General features: G+C 48.5%; 1 protein-coding gene and 1 non-coding gene across 2 annotated transcripts in view; both read left to right on the top strand.

The window, feature by feature from the left end:
• The first annotated feature begins 698 nt into the window (after positions 1-698).
• Positions 699-17,980, top strand: part of RCAN1 (regulator of calcineurin 1) — a 117,070-nt gene continuing 99,788 nt past the window's right edge. The window contains exon 1 of the mRNA XM_055420870.2: positions 699-1,133. Within this exon, the coding sequence (XP_055276845.1) occupies positions 888-1,133 (246 nt within the window). The 5' untranslated portion in view covers positions 699-887. The remainder of the gene's footprint in view (positions 1,134-17,980) is intronic.
• LOC129553829 (small nucleolar RNA snR87) lies at positions 13,928-14,036 on the top strand. The gene has a single exon (XR_008685527.1). It is a non-coding gene; the product is annotated as a small nucleolar RNA snR87 (small nucleolar RNA).

Genomic DNA, 17,980 nt, shown 5'->3' on the forward strand with positions numbered 1-17,980 from the left:
GTAAAGAACCTGCCTGCCAATTCTGGAGACGCAAAGAGATGTGGGTTCCATCCCTGGGTGGGGAAGATCCCCTGGAGGAGGGCAGGGCAACTCACTCCGGTATTCTTGCCTGGGAAATCCCCTGGACAGAAGAGGCTGGCAGTCCATAGGGATGCAGTCAGACACCACTGAAGCGACTTAGCACGCACGCAGGAACTCAGTTCATAGCAGTAATGCAAAGATTACTTTGGGAACATGATATAATGACTAATAAGCTAAAAATCTAAAAGGAGGGTATTGTTAATCGGGGTCTGGTTCAATCCCTCATTGCGCCTGTATCTGACAATATACGGTAAGCATGTAACCACTTGCCAACGGCGGCAGCCAGGGCTATATCCCGCTTAAATCCCCCAAAGTTGGCCTCTGTGCCTCAAAAACGTCACCACATGGGACCCACAGAAGCGCTGCCGCTCTAGTTATCATCCCTGCGCGCAAGGCACTGCCCGGCGCCTTGAGCTGGCGTCCGCAGTCAGAAAAGCGGAACTGGGGAAGGAGCTCTTTGCCCCTAACCAACATGGCCATTCTGAGGCTTCAGACTGAGGGCGGCAGCCTAGGGATCACGTGAGGAAAATCGCGCTCTTCTATTGGCTTGCTCTGCTGGACGGCCACGGGGACAATAACCCACGTGGGCCCGCCTTAAAGGGCCCGCGGCTGTCTCCGCCGGAGCTCTGCCCTCGGTGGCCGGCCGGGGCCCCCGAAAGGAAAGGCAACGGGCGGGGCCCGGCGCTCTCCCGGAGCCGCGGTGACCGCCGCCGGCTGCGACGCGAGCCCCGAGGCGGTTAACCGCCCAGTCGGCGGACGGGAGCGGCGCGCGAGGATCCCGCGGGGGGCCGCGCGGGCGCGGGGTCATGGAGGACAGCTCCGCCGGGCCCCGGCTCGGGGCGGCGGCCGAGGCGGCCGAGGCGCGAGCGCAGCCCGGGGGCACGCTGCGGCCCTTCGCTCCGTTCTCGGGGGCGGCCGGGCCCGACGAGGGCGGCGGCGACTGGAGCTTCATCGACTGCGAGATGATGGAGGAGGTGGACCTGCAGGACCTGCCCAGCGCCACCATCGCCTGCCACCTGGACCCGCGCGTGTTCGTGGACGGCCTGTGCCGGGTGAGGGCCCGGGCGCGGCGGCCCGTCGGGCGGAGGGCGGACACTTGTTGCCGGGACGAGGCGGCGCCGAGGTCCGGGGCCGGCCCGGGGCAGCCTCTTCAAGCCGGGCAGCCGGCGGAGTAACGCAGCGATGTCCTCGGCCACCCTGCCTCGGCCCCGCTCTGTCCCGGCTGGGATGGGAGCGCCCTCCCCGAGATGCCGGGTCCCCGAGCACCTGCCGGACCGCGCGCTGCCCGCCCATGGTGGGGATCTTCAAAGGGGCTTGCCTTTCACCTGGGCTGGCCTCCCAGCGATGCCCCTGCCTCCCTCCCCCGGGTGTGAACTCGGGGCGTTAGAGGGGCGACATAGCAGGAGACGATCGGAGGATGAATTAGCTGCCCAGACGGCCGGGGATGCGCGTACCCTTACCTTGAGGCTTGGGTAGTGCCGGGCACTTTACTTAACTCCTTTGAGGAGGGGTCGCTTCATTCATAGGGAGGAGGAAACAGAGACATTTGGCCGCGCGACGTTGACTCACTGTACATAAATAGGACGGCGTCTCCGCATTCTCAATCTGCACGCCTGGGAAGGAAAGCCAATGTTTGGGTGAGGAGCCGCGGTTGCTCTTTATCCAGCGCTTGGCCAGTTTTGGTCGAATGGTGCTGGGGGGAAGGGGCCATTTGCTAGGCCTTGAGGATAATTAGTCGGGAATCCCGCTCCCTTAAGGGGGCGGGGAGGGGGGACAGAGGACACTCAGTAAAGGGGGAATTGGATTTTGTTTTCTGTGTCTTATTTCCCCCTCCAGATCCCCACATTTTAGACACGTTGGAGGGTGAGGGGGCAGGTATGAGTAACAGATGGTGGTGGGGAGGAGGGATTTATTTCTGATCTGCAATCACTATGCAGAATAAAATGTGAACCTTGTCCGGCGTTACAGGATAAAGCCTGCCTTTGAGAGAGATGGCCCATTAGGGGAGCAGCTATCAAAGAAAGTGCTGCTTTCGGATGTTTGGCTCTGAGTCCACAGTTAACCGTCAGTGAACTGGAGATGAAGGCGGCTGCCAAGAGGGACACCATTGGAACAGAGAATGGTGCCCTTAAGACCCGTGTGTTTATCAGGTACAGGCCCATCTACTCTCAGAAAGGATGTCCAGTGCTCTGTGCTTAGATAAGGGTCCATGCATGCTTTCTAAGCTACAGTTGGCACAAATACAGGGTCTAACTCCTTTCACTCTAAAACCTTTTCTTGAGACTGAGGTCTGTCAGCATATGGAGTCTCTTTCTTAAGGGTCCTAGGCTGTCATGCCAAAGGAGCAAGATCGGATCATACAAGATGCTGCTTGTGTGCCTAGCAGTCTAGTTTTGCAGTCTTCCCTGTGTCAGAGACCATCCTGAAATTGCTGCGTCTGAAATGTTCCCACCTTGCAAGCTCTTCACTTTAGCAAATGGGTAGAGATTCTGCTTTGAGCCAGGCACTGTTCTAGGCTCCGAGGGCACAGCAGTGAAGAAAAGATACTTCCTGCCTTCAGGACTGGCATTTTTGTTGGGGAAAACAAGACAGTAAATAAATACATATCAAATAGGTCAGGAGGTGATGGTACTATAGGAAAAAAATTGGCCTTAGGAGATGGGGCTGTTTTGCCATAAAACGATCGGGGAAAGGCCTACTCACAAGGTACTGTTTTGAGCAGAGACACCGTTCATTCATTTATTCTTCTACTGTTTAGCGAATGCTTCAGGTGCTGTTTTAGGCCCAGTGGACAGAGTGGTGAACACGATGAGCTTTCTGCTTATGTTCTAGCAGAGGCTGAGGAAGGGAGAGACAGTTTTAAGAGGGGGGTGCACAGGTGGGAATCGGGATGATGTGATAGGGAGTGACCGAGGAGAGGATGGGGACTGGGCTGTACCAGTCAGGGCCTAGCAGGGACACTGTGGTGGTTCAGGAGGTTTAATGAAGAACTGGTTGGCTGGGGCAGGACTGAGGGAATCAGCAGAGATTATTGGATGGAGGGAAGTCCTGTTGCTGGGACCCTGGGGGAGGAACCTTCTGGCAGGAGCTATAGACATGGAGGGATGGAACTGAGATGCTGAAGCAGCAAGCTGCAGGTTAAGAAGTACCCCAGCTTGCCCCAGCTTTCTGATCGCATCATTGGCAGAACCAAGCTGGCAGCCAGGAGGCTGGGGACTCCAGGCAATACAGCTGGTAGGTGGGGTCAGGACTCAGAGAAGGTGGAGCGGGCAGAACGCGGCCCTGGGATCAGTGCTGGCAAAGAGGACCTGCAGAGAGAGTCAGCCTGCAGCCCACTTTACCCCGAGTGACCCCAGAAGGCCACTCTACACTGCTTGGATGTGGCTGGCAGGAAGAAGCTCCTCATGTAGATGTTGTGTGGTGGGCATCCAGGCAGAGGGAATAGCAGATGCGAAAGTTCTAGTGCAGGGATGAGTGGACGCCTTCCCAGGGCCCAGTGAGGGTGGTGGTGGTGGCCGAGGTTGGATGCAGCCAGGGAACTGTTCCCTGGGAGCCTGGGAGGCCCTGGGAGGGATTCGGGTCCTGTTCTAATTAAAAGCTATCTGGAGAATGGCTTTGGGGAAGGAGGTTGGGTGGGCAGGAGAAGCAGTAAGAAGGCCCCTTGTGAGGATCTTAGCTTGGGTTGTCAGGGGAGCTGGTCAGGTGTTTGCACTAGGCTTGTGGGGTTGGAAACCATACTATCTTCTCCATTCGGGGGTCAGGAGCCTCTGAATGTGGGCAGGGGGAACTCTGTGCCTTGGTTGCCCATCTACAGGGTCCTTCAGACCCCTGGAGAGCCTTCCAGTAGAAAGCTAGTCTCTCATTTAGCCAACACCACCCCTCCAGGTGGGAAGATGCAGCTTCTGAGATTTCAGTTGGACGACCTTATCGTTTTGAAGGCCATTTTTCCTAAAGCTGGAGTGTCGCCTTGGGGTGCTGTACTGAAAATGTGATTCTGCTTGAGGTTGGCAGTGTCTGACTCTTGAGTAGGCAGACTGTTAACTGTGTTGCCCACAGAGGTCCCCTTTGTGCTGGTGGTCTGGCCATGTGGGTCTCTTTACCTAGTCTGTTGGAGGGTCACCTGGGTGAGTGACAATGTCTTAACCTGTTAAAGCTACTGTAACAAAATACCACAGACTGGTGGCTTCTAAACAACAGGAACTTATTTCACACAGTTGTGGAGGCCAGCATGGCTGGGTGAGGGCCCTCTTGTGGGTTGCAGGCTTCTCCATGTCCTCATGTGGTGGAAGGGATGAGAGAGCTCTGTGGGGTCTCTTACAAGGGCACTAATCCCATTATGAGGGCCCCACCCTCATGATCCTTAATGACCTCCCAATAGCTGATGCCATCATCTTCGAGGGGGAGAACATCAGTCTATGAATTTGGAGGAAACAGGCATCTAGAGGGTGGCAGGTGATGTGAAGGAAAAAGGCTGTGTCAGTTTTGTCCCATGTGTTCATATCATTCTGACCTTCATCTTAAAGGAAAGAAAGAAATTGACCTGAACTATCAGTTCATTTCCTGGTGGCACAGACGGTAAAGAGACCACCTGCAATGCAGGAGATCCAGGGTTTGATCCCGGGGTCGGGAAGGTCCCCTGAAGAAGGGAATGGCAACCCACTCCAGTATTCTTGCCTGGAGAATTCCCTGGACTGAGGAGACGCAGGCGACAGTCCATGGGGTCGCAAAGAGTCAGACAGGACTGAACAACTAACATCAGTTCATTAGGGAGTTAATATTGGAAGCTCATTTTCTAACTATCACAGTTGGATCTGATATGTAAAATGTATTTTTGTTAGCTGGATCATCATCCAGTATTGTAAATTATTTATAATCAACATGTTCATTAATTGTTTATCTAAAAATGAAGCATATCATCATTAATTTCAAGTAATATTAGTCATTTCAAGTAATATATTAGAGTCACACCATTACAAATAAATGAAAACTTTTATTAAAATAAGATTATTTTTCTGTTGTACAAATATTTGCTTAGCATATTCCACTGCCGTGTTCTTTTTGTGAACCTTTTTGCTTTTTACTGAGAAAGCAGAGCTGTGCTTTGCACCAGTAATTACCTGTGCTTTGGATTGTTGGCAGCAGTTGGCTGGTTCCCTGGAATAGGAGTTCAGTTAGTTGTCACCAAGCTAACCAGAAGTTTAGAGTTGTCACATAATATTGTTAGTCTCCAGGCAGTAGAGCCGGTTCCATAGAGTAATGGAAATGAACACCACGTTTCTGTTGTCTGAGCCATGAATGTACATTTGATCGACAGAGCTTTGCCTGCAGGCTAATTTGGAAAATGCTAATCATAGAAAAATTCACTCTCCTAGTGAATAAACTCACCTTTTTTAAAACAAATGCCCATGTAAGATTTGTGATACTGCCATAACTTTCCTTTAAAAACATGAAATATCCTGATGGTCATGAAAGGAGTTGGAGCAGTGTCCTTAAATTCTTTTTATCAGTGAAGGCCCCTGAACAGTTTGCGAAACACCTGTGCCCAGGCCCCTCCAGACCAACTCCAGTCTCGGCCTGGAAGTCTTGGCCTGGGCGACTCCCCAAGGTGATTCTAATTGGGAGACAAGGTTGAGGACCACTGCCTAGCCAAAAAGGGTCTAGCCTGACCAGAGTCGTTGTCATATCATGAACATATCCTTGAGTCATTGATCACTGGTTACACCCTCAGCCAGATCTGTACCTTGGTCTCCTCCAGTCCAAAATGAGAGTCAGGCCATGCTCTGGGGCCTCCCTTCTCCTAAGTGCCATTTGACCTCGTGGCTGTAAAGCAAGGTGACTGGCCATCAGCCTGAGAACCCAGCCTTTGGGACAAGAACAAGAACACGTGAGACAAGAACACCTCAAACATGGGCTTACCTCGCATGGCCTCCGTCCTCAGCCTCTTGTGCTGCTGCTCACTCTCTTGCTGCTGCTGCTAAGTCGCTTCAGTTGTGTCCGACTCTGTGTGACCCATAGATGGCAGCCCACCAGGCTCCCCCGTCCCTGGGATTCTCCAGGCAAGAACACTGGAGTGGGTTGCCATTTCCTTCTCCAATGCATGCATGCATGCTAAGTCGCTTCAGTCGTGTCTGACTCCGTGCAACCCCATAGATGGCAGCCCACCAGGCTCCTCTGTCCACAGGATTCTCTCCACCAGACGTCAGATCCCAGACTTGTCCTCGCAAAACCTGTAGTTTGGTAGTAAACAAGTTATCACTCAGTAGTGATCTGATGATTGAAACACTGGGGAGATCCCAAGTGGCACAGCTGAGGTGCGTGGTTTCCACATGTACGGCTGTTATGTGCTTGGCCATGTAGCTGTCTGTGCCTGTCTCGAGTCAGTTTGTGGCAGCGTGCTGTGAAATGTGACATTCCGGCAGAAGAGTTGGGTTCTGTTTCAGTGTGACATCCCTGCCTGCCCGGACCATTTGCACTTCTCAGCCTAGTGTCACCGGCTTTCTCAGACTTGAACCAGGCCTCACAATTCCTCGTAAACCTCCTGAAGAAGAGAGATTTTAAGCCAATATGGTATGCTTTAGTTTATAAAGTTCAGAATGTTCTAAGTTTAAGAAAAACCCGCCTATTATATATGTGCAAAGTTTACAGTTATCCACCGTTTCCCTAATTTCAGAACTTCTGGCTCATGTATAAACAAACAGAGGATATATTAATGTCCACGAGGTTCTTTTGATCTCTCCTCCCTGCTCCCCTCTCTCACAAGCATCGACCCCCTTTTCAGCTCAGCCCATCAGCACCCTTCATTCATTGCTCACAGCACGTCTTCTTCGGTGCAGTCGTTTTCAGGACTCTTGTCAGCAACTACAGACATTTCAAGCCCCAAGACAATTACATAAGGGAACCTGAAAACAAAAAAAAGACTTTGTGATATAACAGCTAAAGCAGAGGTTGTTTGATTCCAGTGTTTGTATTTCAGGCTTTACTCCTTTCTACTCCATTCTTTTTGCCTACAGGCCACCCCCTGTTCTGTGTCTGCCCCACTCCTGTCACGATGATGGCGCTTGTGCACGTCAGTGTGTGTGTTGAGGGTGGGCTGGGGAATCGCCTCCTCGGTGTATGTTTTCTGCACACAGTTGTTAGGACCCATTTCAAGGGCTGAGGAGCGCTAGTCATTCAAAATACAATTCAGTTGCAACAGAGAATTTTTTCCTTTGTAAATACTAATCAGAACATGGAGACGCTGGCACTTAATGAAACTGTAAGTGACTCTGCTCTGTCCTCTGAGCAGTGATGGGCTATACCATGGCCATACTGGAGTAGGTTGCCATTCCCTTCTTCAGGGGAATCTTCCTGATCCAGGGATCGAACCTATAACACTATAAAGAATGCGATTTTAGACTCCACTACTTAATGTAAGTAAAATACCTGATTGATAGGTTTGCAGCAAAAGCTGTCAGTCCATATACTTCTGAACTGAAAGTTCGGGAAACTAAAGCTTTTTTTTTTTTTTTTAACGTTGGGAAGGCTCAGTACTTTTCCTTTCATTACAAATTTCAGCAGGTGCAATATGTAGTTCCCACATGTAATCACAATTAACACCAGAGAAAGAGGTGTTTGACATTGGCCTGAATTCAGAATTAAAAGACAAAAATGTTATTGGATTCAGAAAGCTAATTTTGGAGGTTTTTTTCACTCAACAATAGCTTGTTTTACTTTATCACCTTTATCATTTTTGTTAAATTTTCTGCTTCACTTTACTGATAATAAAATAGTTTCTGTTCATTTACATGAAGTGCTTTCTGTCTAATATATACCATTTCATCATTTTACAAGAACTCTATGAACTTGGTACTATTATTCCCATTCTACAGATGTGAAAACTGAGGCCAGGAGAGGCCAAGTAACCTGTCCTGGGTCACACAGTAAGTGCTGGCCCTATGATGGAAACTTGCTTTCGTGTTAGTTGCTCAATCATTTCTGACTCTTTGCAACCCCATGGACTGTAGCTCACCAAACTCCTGTCCATGGAATTCTCCAAGAATACAGAAGTGGATAACCGTTTCCTTTTCCAGGGGATCTTCCTGGCCCAGGAATCAAACCCCAGTCTCCTACATTGCACAAAACTGGCTTTAGCCAACTCCAAAGCCTGTTCTGGAATGATCTTACAGTATGCAGTAATGCACGTGAATTTTTCATATCTTTCACATCTTATTTCAGCCCTAGGATAGCTCTATGAATAAAGTTCTTTTATCCACAGGAAACTGAAGTTCAGATGAATTACAACTCTATTATTCTCTCAGCCATTTATTTATGTTTGACAGATATATTTGAGTGCTTTTGGTACATCAGTTGCAGCCCTGATGACATTCTTGGGCTCAAGCAGAAGGCAGTACCTGGGTGCTGGAGCCAGACAGACCTGGATTTAAACCCTGGCTCCCATCGCTTCACTCATGCATTCATCCATCCATCCAACTCACTCACTCCTTCCTTCCATCATTCGTTCACTCACTCGTTCAACAAGTATTTTTTAGCTAATATATTTGAATTTTATTTTTATTATTGTCATTGAGTTTATACATTTTGATACATTTTTAAATTTAATTTTTTTGAATATAGTAATATATTCACATTGTTCAAAACCCAGAAAGTATTAAAAGGTATATAGTGAAAAGTCTGTCTCCAATCCTTGATAGTCAGTCCTCTCAAAAGTAGCTATGATTTTTGGTAAATTTTCTGCTTCCAGAGTTTCTACATGCATATTTGAATATAACATGGGTATTTCACCAGACTTTCATCTCTTTCCCCTTGGCACACTAAAGTTGCATATTTGTTTACTGTTCTGTATCTTGATGTTTCCCCCACATAACGGTATAGCTTGGAGATGTTTCTATAATGGTACACAGAAAGGTCTCATTTTTTCCTGCTGCATAGTATTCCATCGCACACATATTATACTTTGTTTAATCAGTCCCTATTGGTAGATATTTGGTTTGTTTCCTTATTTTTCCTGTTACACATGACTTTTCCATGAGTCACTTCAGATGGGTGGCAGAGAATTCGTCTAATCAAAGGGCATGTTCATTTTCACACATGCTTCTCAGGGCCTGCTGTGTGTGAGCACTGTGCTGGTGGCACAGCCCTCTGCAGGACCCCAGAGAATTCAGTCAACCTCCCCAGGCCCAGCCTGCCCAGTTGCAGAAGGAGGACAGTCACCCCACCCCCACAGTCTCGTGAGGTCAGTGTGAGAGGTCACGGCCCTCGGTGGATGGCAGACAGCAGCCTTCCTCCTGGTGCTCACAGGCCAGGGAGAACACGTGATTTTTTTTTAAATTTTGTATGCTATGTAAATACAGTCCAAGGGCTTCATGGGCTTCCCAGATGACTCAGTAGTAAAGAACGTGCCTTCCAGTGCAGGAGATGTGGGTTCGATCCCTGGGTCGGGAAGATCTCCTGGAGAAGGAAATGGCAACCCACTCCAGTATCCTTGCCTGGAGAATCCCACGGAGAGAGGAGAGTGGCGGGCTACCGCCCATGGGGTCGCAAAGAGCTGGACACAACTGAGCACACACACACACACGTGCAAGGGATTAGCAGATCCACAACCAACCAGCTGTCCTCAGGCAAGAAGGCCACCCAGACCTCCGCGACTTCAGCTATGAAGTGAGCAGGTTGAGCTGGATCAGCTCAGCGAGGTTGCTTCCAGCTCTTCCATCGGTGTAGCGCGGCCCCTTTGCCCCTTGCACCCCCATAGGATTTCCCCGCAGGAACTGGCTCAGGAACAGAATGTTCTTTAGTGTGACTGTGAATCTAGTTCTCTTCCATCTGGTTTTCCAGCCTCGAACCTGTAGCAGAGGCAGAACCCTGCCTCTGCCTGTCCTAGGTTTTCAGCTGTGACTCTTTAAGAAAAACATGGATCACAAGAGAAAATCAGTTACTAACATGTGCAGTGTGCATCGAGGGGAGAACCCTCAGCCCAACAACGTGGAGACTTAGAACTCGGCTTATACAGCCTCTTCAACAAAGAATAAGTTGATAAGAGAAACAGTAGGAGGGAGGGAAGCCATTTCAGACTTCCAGCTCGCTGCAGGGAAGTCAGTTCGTGGGAGGAAGCTGATGGCACATTGGCACACTCCTCCATGAGAGTCTGGAATGTCTCCATTAAGAGGGTCATTTATATCCTACCTTCGGGCAGGAAAGAGAGGGAAGATGGAGGTTTCCTGCATATGTGCTTTGTAACTGCCTTCAGCTCCAAATAACTTTTATGTTGAAGAGGCATTCATGGGGGGTGACGTTCTGGTTTCCCCATCCCCATGTTCCTGCCTTACCCTGCAGTGGTCCCTGGGAAGCCTGTCTGTGTCCGACTCTTTGCAGCCCTATGCCCTGTAGCCTTCCAGGCTTCTCTGTTTGTGGGATTCTCCAGGTAAGAATACTGGAGTGGGTAGCCATGCCCTTCTGCAGAGGAATCTTCCCAACCCAACATTGCAGGTGGATTCTTTACTGTCTGAGCCACCAGGGAAGCCTACTCATCCTTCTTACAACCTTCTGTGATAGATACTGTATTTGCCCATTTATAGATGACAAAGTCTTTCTGCTTCCTTTGAGAAGGTAATCAGCACACAGAATCCCATGGCAGCTGGGCATCAGATTCTGGGCGCAGCTACAGAACCATGGCAGAAAGGACCTCGGGCTCAAGCCTTTTTCATTTCTGCAGGGAGGAGTCAAGGCTCAGAGCGGTGCTGAGGTTTCCTCAGGGGGAACTCATTACATACTGGCAGAACTAGGATTTTCTCCCAGCCTGCCAGTTACACCGCTTGTCTGATTTCCTGTGCAATGATGTCCTCCTCTGCTCCATCCCCCAGCCCTCACTGAGCACGAAGAGTTGTTGTTTAGTCAGCTGAGTCGTGTCAGAATCTTTTGTGACCCCCTGGACTGCAGCCCTCTGTTCCATGGGATTTTCCAGGCACAAATACGGGAGTGGGTTGCCATCTCCTGCTCCAGGGGTATGTGATAATGAGGTGGACATCCAGAGTCTCATCGGCTGGAACAGGAAGAACTGTGACTGCGCCACCATTAGGGGCCCCCAAAAAGCAAGGTATCTGTGGCTGGTCCTGGTGGAGGGGCAGAGGACCGTGTCCTGAGAGCCAGTCCCTGGGCTGTTCGAACACCAGCGCCCGCCACCAGGGGGAGGTCACCTCACATAAGTTCTGCCATGGAGACTGGTGGTTGCCTTAGACTTTATTTCTGGTGTCAAAGACAGAAAGTGCATTTTCAGAGGGGGATCTCCCTCCTTGTGCTGCAGAATAAGCTATCATAATCATCAGTGTGTAATTGAAACTCGGAAGTGGAGAGACACCCTCTCCCCTCCCAGAAAGCCAGCCAGGGGAGGGGACCCTCCCTGCTGCTGGGCAGTGGGACCCCCTTTGGTTCCAACAGGGAACAAGGATGCTGTGCCACAAAGAGTGACCCTCCTCTTCCAGCTGCCCCTAGTACACGCTATGACATCCTCCCCCCCTGCTCTGATCTGTGGTTACTTGTTCAGACGGTGACTCAAACTATCAGCGTAAAGAAATACAAAGAGAGCTCACTCAGATGAAGCAGGCACTTCACTGCAGAGATCAGGGCGATTTTCTGAGCTGGCTTCTGCCATTAGGTTGCTGCAGAGATGAGTTTTCAGAGGCAAAGCTCATGCTGCTGCATAGGTTGCCAGACCCCTGTGGTGACCCCTTTCCTCCGAGGAATTATCTGCTGCCCAGGCAACACGGTGACAGTATTGTTCTGGGCTGAAGTCAGGATTTGGGACAATTCGGGTGGATCTCAGGTCTGCTCACACAACCACGTTTCCATCCTAAGCTGCAGATCTCAGATGGTGATGGAGAACCCTCAGGTCGGAGTCAGCTGACTTGTTATTCAGTCGCTAAGTCATGTCTGACTCTTTGCGACCCCATGGACTTCAGTGCGCCATGCTTCCCTGTCCTTCACTGTCTCCAAGAGTTTGCTCAGACTCACATCCATTGAGTTCGTGATGCCATCCAGCCATCTTATCCTCTATCACCCGGCTCTCCTGCCCTCAAGCTTTCCCAGCATCAGGGTCTTTTCCAGTGAGTCGGCTCCTCCCATCAGTTGGCCAGAGTATTGGAGTTTCAGCTTCAGCATCAATCCTTCCAGTGAGTATTCAGGGTTGATTTCCCTTTGGGTTGGCTGGTTTGATCTCCTTGCTGTCCAGGGACTCTCAAGAATCATCCCCAGCATCACAGTTCAAAAGCATCAATTCTTCAGCACTCAGCCGCCTTTATGGTCCAACTGACTATAAACTCCTAAAAACAGACCACTCACCAGCAAAACTCACTGGGTTACAGTTCATGAACTGGCCAGGAGACCCTTGCTGATGTCTGGCAACATCTCTCCCTCTCTGGAACAGCCCCACCGTAGATGTATCCTTCAAACTCAACCACCTGTTTGACCCTGACACAGCATTTCCAAAGCCGTTCTCATTTTTCACATCAGCTTTGAATTTGTGTATTTCTTCACAGTGATTTAAGTTTTCTGGGCATGCTGGGACCCCAGTGTGTTCTGTCACTCGTTATTTCCTTGGTATATCTGGGGAAATACCACCATCAAATGGTCAGGTGGTCCGTAACCTCCACGTCCAGAGTAGTTCCGTTATTTGGGACACATTGAAGATACTGACCTGGTGCTCACTGCTGTGAACATGCCTGAGACCCTGGCGTAGATGAGTTGGGTGGGCGTAGAGAGGTTATATGTTTGGGGGTGACTTCCTGCATTTATTGGAGGGTAGCTGTGCAGAGGACCGAACAGAGTCCAATGTGCTAACAGCCAGCCTGTGGCTGAGGCTGTGAGCACGTTCTTTATCTTATATTGTAAAACAAGGGCTGGGTGGTCCTTTACCCTACTAGGATACTGCGAGAATGAAATACAGCAAGGTCATGTTTGTGATAATACTTGAAGGCAGAACATACCCTGAAATGATCTGTTTAGTCTTTATCAAGGACTTTGTTACTTACTTTATGATCATAGGTTTTGCATTGAATCAGTTCAGTTCAGTTCAGTCACTCAGTCGTGTCCGACTCTTTGTGACCCCATGGACTGCAGCACGCCAGGCCGCCCTGTCCATCACCAGTTCCCAGAGCTTACTCAAACTCATGTCCATTGAGTTGGTGATGCCAGTGTATTAAATAGCCATTTCATTTTTATCTCATTTTCCTTTCTTTCCCTCCTCTGTTTTCTCTCCTAGATAGCACAGGGAACACACTGGCAGGATCACCTACTGGCAGGCTTTCTTCTTGCCTGTTGCTCACTGTATTTTAATGGCTTAGCCCAGAGTGAAAGTGTGCAAAAGAGAATGCATGCATTGCCCAGAGAATGCCCACCTTCTTTATGGACAAATGCCTACGTTCCTTTAGGGCTTCCCTGGTAGCTCAGTGGTAAAGAATCCTCCTGCCAATGCAGGAGACACAGGTTCAATCCCTGGGTCGGGAAGATCCCCTGGAGAAAGAAATGGCAACCCACTCCAATATTCTTGCCTGGGAAATCCCATGGACAGAAGATCCTGCTGGGCTGCAGTCAATGGGGTCGCAAAAGAGTCGGGCATGACAGCAACCTACTTTTATTTTGGTGTTGTGCGTGTTAAAAAAAGTGCAAAGAGTCAGACACAGTTGAGCGACTGAGCACAGCACAGACATGTTACAGAAGCAGTAAGATGCAGTAGTTACACGGGTGGACTCCAGAGTCTAGTCGGTCTAAATTCAGATCCCAGATCTGTGAGACCTTGGTCAAGGAAGTTATCGTCCCTGTGCTTCAGTCCCTTTGTAAAATGGGGCAATAAAAGTATGAGATGAAAAGAGCATATAAATAGAGGGCTAAGAATAATAACTTCTAACTGTTAGCAGTTTTATTTCAGTGATTACTAAAATGCAAAGACTATTGTATCTGAGATTGCTTTCTGCTATAATCCTGTGCCCAGGACAGTGTCTGTACATAATAGGCACTTAATAAATATTTGTGCAGCAGTGGAAATAAGGCATTAACATTATAAGGAAAGTATTGCTCTTTTAAGTTCATTAAACGTTAAGCCTTATTTTCCCAGGAGTGATTTTAGGCACCTCCAGATGCCACCTACATTATCTTAGCCCAGTAGGCTCTGCTGGGCTTCCCAGGTGGCTCAGTGGTAAAGAATCTGCCTTCGATGCGGGAGACTCGAGTTCGATCCCTGGGTCAGGAAGATCCCCTGGAGTAGGAAATGGCAATCCACTCATATTCTTGCCCGGAAAATTCCATGGATAGAGGAGCCTGACGGGCTACAGTCCACGGGGTCCCAGAGAGTCAGACATGAGTGAGCGAACTGGGCACACAGAGGCTCTGTAGCTTTAAAATTGTTGCACGCGTGTGTGTGCGACATACCCACGCCTGTGTGAAATTGACAGGCTTAGAGTTTCCTCAACATTTAGGCTACTGTTGTGAAATGTGTTATACCAGATGAATACCCTGGCTTGTTATCACTTGTAATGCTCAGAAAACCATGTTTTAACATGAATGAGTGTTGCCACAATGTTGAAAACAAAACTATAAACACTTAAAAAAATAAGTCAGTAAGATTATGGACATAAAAGTCATCATTTTTATCTGAAACAAAATCATTATTGATGAAAAGAAATCCTAGGCTTGTCCACACACACACATACAATCCTGTAATTGAAAAATATACTGTCATCTTTGCTGGTGAGGTTTCCCCCTCCCTCCACCCCTCCCTTCTTCCTCTCTCTCTCCGCTCCCCTCGTGCTTAGAATGCCTTTTTGAGGACACACAGATCTTTTCAGAAATTCATTGTCATCTGCTGAATCCCACGTGCTAGCCAGCCTCTGGCCTCCCTGTTAGAAGGGAGCAGGTCATTCTTTGCCAAATCTCGTCCAAAGAGGGCGAAGTCAACTTGTGAGCTTCTTATCTCTGAACGCTGCTGCCCTGGTTTCCATCAGATTGTGCCAGGAAAGATGACCTTCCTTAATGAAATGCATGCTGTCTGCTTAGTACTCAGTAGCCTGCTGTGCTTTTAATTAAATGAACCAGTCCTTAAAAACTTGAGTCTCATCCCCGGAGCAGCATGGCACCCACAGTCTGTCCCCAGGTCAGCTGTTCCAGATGGTTACATCATAGAGTGGCACCCTTGCGGACTGAAGATTGGATCAGAGGCTTTAGCATGGTGTGATCTGGGCTCATGGTTCTTGGAGCACTTCTTTGTGCTTTCGGTCCAGGATAACTCAGCCTTCATCCAGCCTTCTAGTCAGAGTATAGCCACGACGCGCTGACGTTAGCAAGAAGTTACTCGCCCTGTGTGTACGTCTACACTGTGCCCGGGGACTGTTGTCCAGTCGCCAAGGCGGGTGTCACTCTTTGCCCCCGCCCCCTGCCCCCACGGACTGCAGCACGTCAGGCCTCCCTGGCCTTCACCATCTCCTGGAGCATGCTCAGGCTCATGTCCATCGAGTCCGTGACGCCATCCAGCCATCTCATCCTCTGTCATCCCCTTCTCTTCCTGCCTTCAATCCCTCCCAGCATCAGGGTCTTTTCCAGTGAGTCAGTTCTTTGCATCAGTTCTTCTTTGTGCTTTGAAGACTAATTCATTATAAAATTTACATTTGGTCATTAAAATAAAAGCGTTAATTGAAAATATCTCATCCTCTTCTCTCATTCTGTTTCTTAGAAATAACCTCTGGGTTTTATGTGTACTATTTCATGCATGGGTACACACTGTGTATGTATTTATAAATATCATATACACTCTTTTGCTACTTGCTTTCTTAAAATATTGGACATCTTTCAATAGACTCAATGCATTTCTTTTGATAACTGCCTTGCATTTCTTATTAAGAATACAATGTAGTTTAACCAGCAATTCTTTTTTCTTTTTTTCTTGTTAGACTTTTGGCCATGCCATGTGGCCTGACCAGGGATCAAACCCATGCCCCCTGCAGTGAGAGTTCAGAATCTTAGCCACTAGAGCCCTAAGGAAGTCCCAGCAGTTCCTACTGATAGACATTTAGTTTGTTTCTAGGTTGGGTGTTTTGTTTTTTGTTTTTTCCTATTATTAGGAGCATCCTTACACAGACCTCCCTGAGTGTCCACGGTGGACCCATTCCAGGACGTATGGTTACCAAAATCTACAGAAGCTCGAGTCTCTTATGCTAAATGACATCATATTTGCACATAACCTTCTCAGTGTAAATGCTCTGTGCATTCGTGCATACTTAGTCGCTCAGTCGTGTCTGACTCTTTGCAACCCTTTGGACTGTAACTCGCCAGGCTCCTCATTCCATGGGATTCTGATGAGAATGAGGAGAATATTGGGGTGGGTTGTTCTTTTCTTCTTCAGGGGATCTTCCAACCCAGGGGTCGAACCTGGGTCTCCTGCACTGGCAGGAGGATTCTTTACCCTCTGAGCTACCAGAAAAGCCCCTACAAAGAATGAAAGCAAAACTCAACGACCAAACCTTGTTGGAATTTTGAGTGAGATTCCTTTGGATTGATAGTTACTTTGGGATAATTGACATTTTTATATATTATGTTGTTATAATGTTGTTCTGGGCTTCGCTGATGGCTCAGATGGTAAAGAATCTGCCTGCAATGTGGGAGACCCAGGTTCGATCCCTGGGTTGGGAAGATCCCCTGGAGGAGGAAATGGCACCTACTCCAGTATTCTTGACTGGAGAATTCCATGGACAGGGAGCCTGGCGGGCTACAGTCCACGGGGTTGCAGAGTGTCGGACACGACTGACAGAGTGACTAACACACAGTGCTGTTCTGCTTACTTAAGCCATTTTTTATGCCATATGTGAAGGTTTGGCATTTTCCGTATGCATGTATATATTCTTCACATAGATTGCCTGTACATTTCTTTAGTTTGTTTTTATGTTTTAGATTTTTCAGTGTAAATATTTTCATGTAAGCTTAAGAAATATGAGATCTCCTTTTCCATTATACTTCCTTTTCCTTTCATGTAAAGGGATTGTTGTTTCCTGCATATTGATTTTGTAACCATCTGCTATACCAAAGCCTCTTATGGTTTCTTCTGCATTTTGCAGGTGTTAAATCACATCATCTGCAAATAGTGACAGTCCTGCTGTCCTCTTTATGATACTTGTGTTTGATTCTCTTATCCACACGGCTCTTGGACACTAGGTTGCAGGGGCAGCGGGTGTCATCTTTGTCTTATGGCCAGCCCTTGAGGGAAATGTGCGGTGTTCCACCATTGACCTTAACCGTGGCCAGGCGGTGTACTATTTCAACTCACCTCTGGTGTTTCTGACAAATACCTGCCTGTCCTAGACCTGGTTACAGGAACAGACACACCCAGCCATCTCACTGCTTTTCTCTTACCGAGTACCAGCTCTGCTTCTAAAGAAGTGACGTCAGCCTTTTGGCCAAAGTCATCGTCTTCCAGTAGCTCACCAAAATAACCAGCAGTGAAAGGAAAGGAGGAAAAGTGCCTGCTTTGCGTTCTCTCGGTCTCTCAGAAAGCACCGATCTGTTGCTTTAACCACATGTGTGCAAATCTACAAAAAAGGTAATATTGTGGACATCAGGGAACTTGACACTTGTGGGCACTGTTGACAATGGAATGCCCCCAAATGTTCCCATGGCAAGACTGGAAGAGCCCACAGCGTGGCCTGGTGTACTGTTAGGATTGTCACAAAATTAATGTCCACTCTGAGCATATTCGGCTTTCTAAGAGTCTAGATAGCTTCCTGAAACCTGGGAAGGGAAATGATTGGAAAAAGAAAGAAGCCAAAGGGGAAGGTACTTGGGTTCAGCTGAAGCCCTAGCTGGCTCCAGCCAAAGAAACACACTTTGTAGAAACCTGCAAAAAAGGAGCTTGAGCTGCTGGAACGCA

The sequence above is a fragment of the Moschus berezovskii genome, chromosome 1 (genome assembly GCF_049115385.1).
Source record: "Moschus berezovskii isolate FMDL1 chromosome 1, NW_MosBer_1.0, whole genome shotgun sequence".
NCBI classification, from domain to species: domain Eukaryota; kingdom Metazoa; phylum Chordata; class Mammalia; order Artiodactyla; family Moschidae; genus Moschus; species Moschus berezovskii.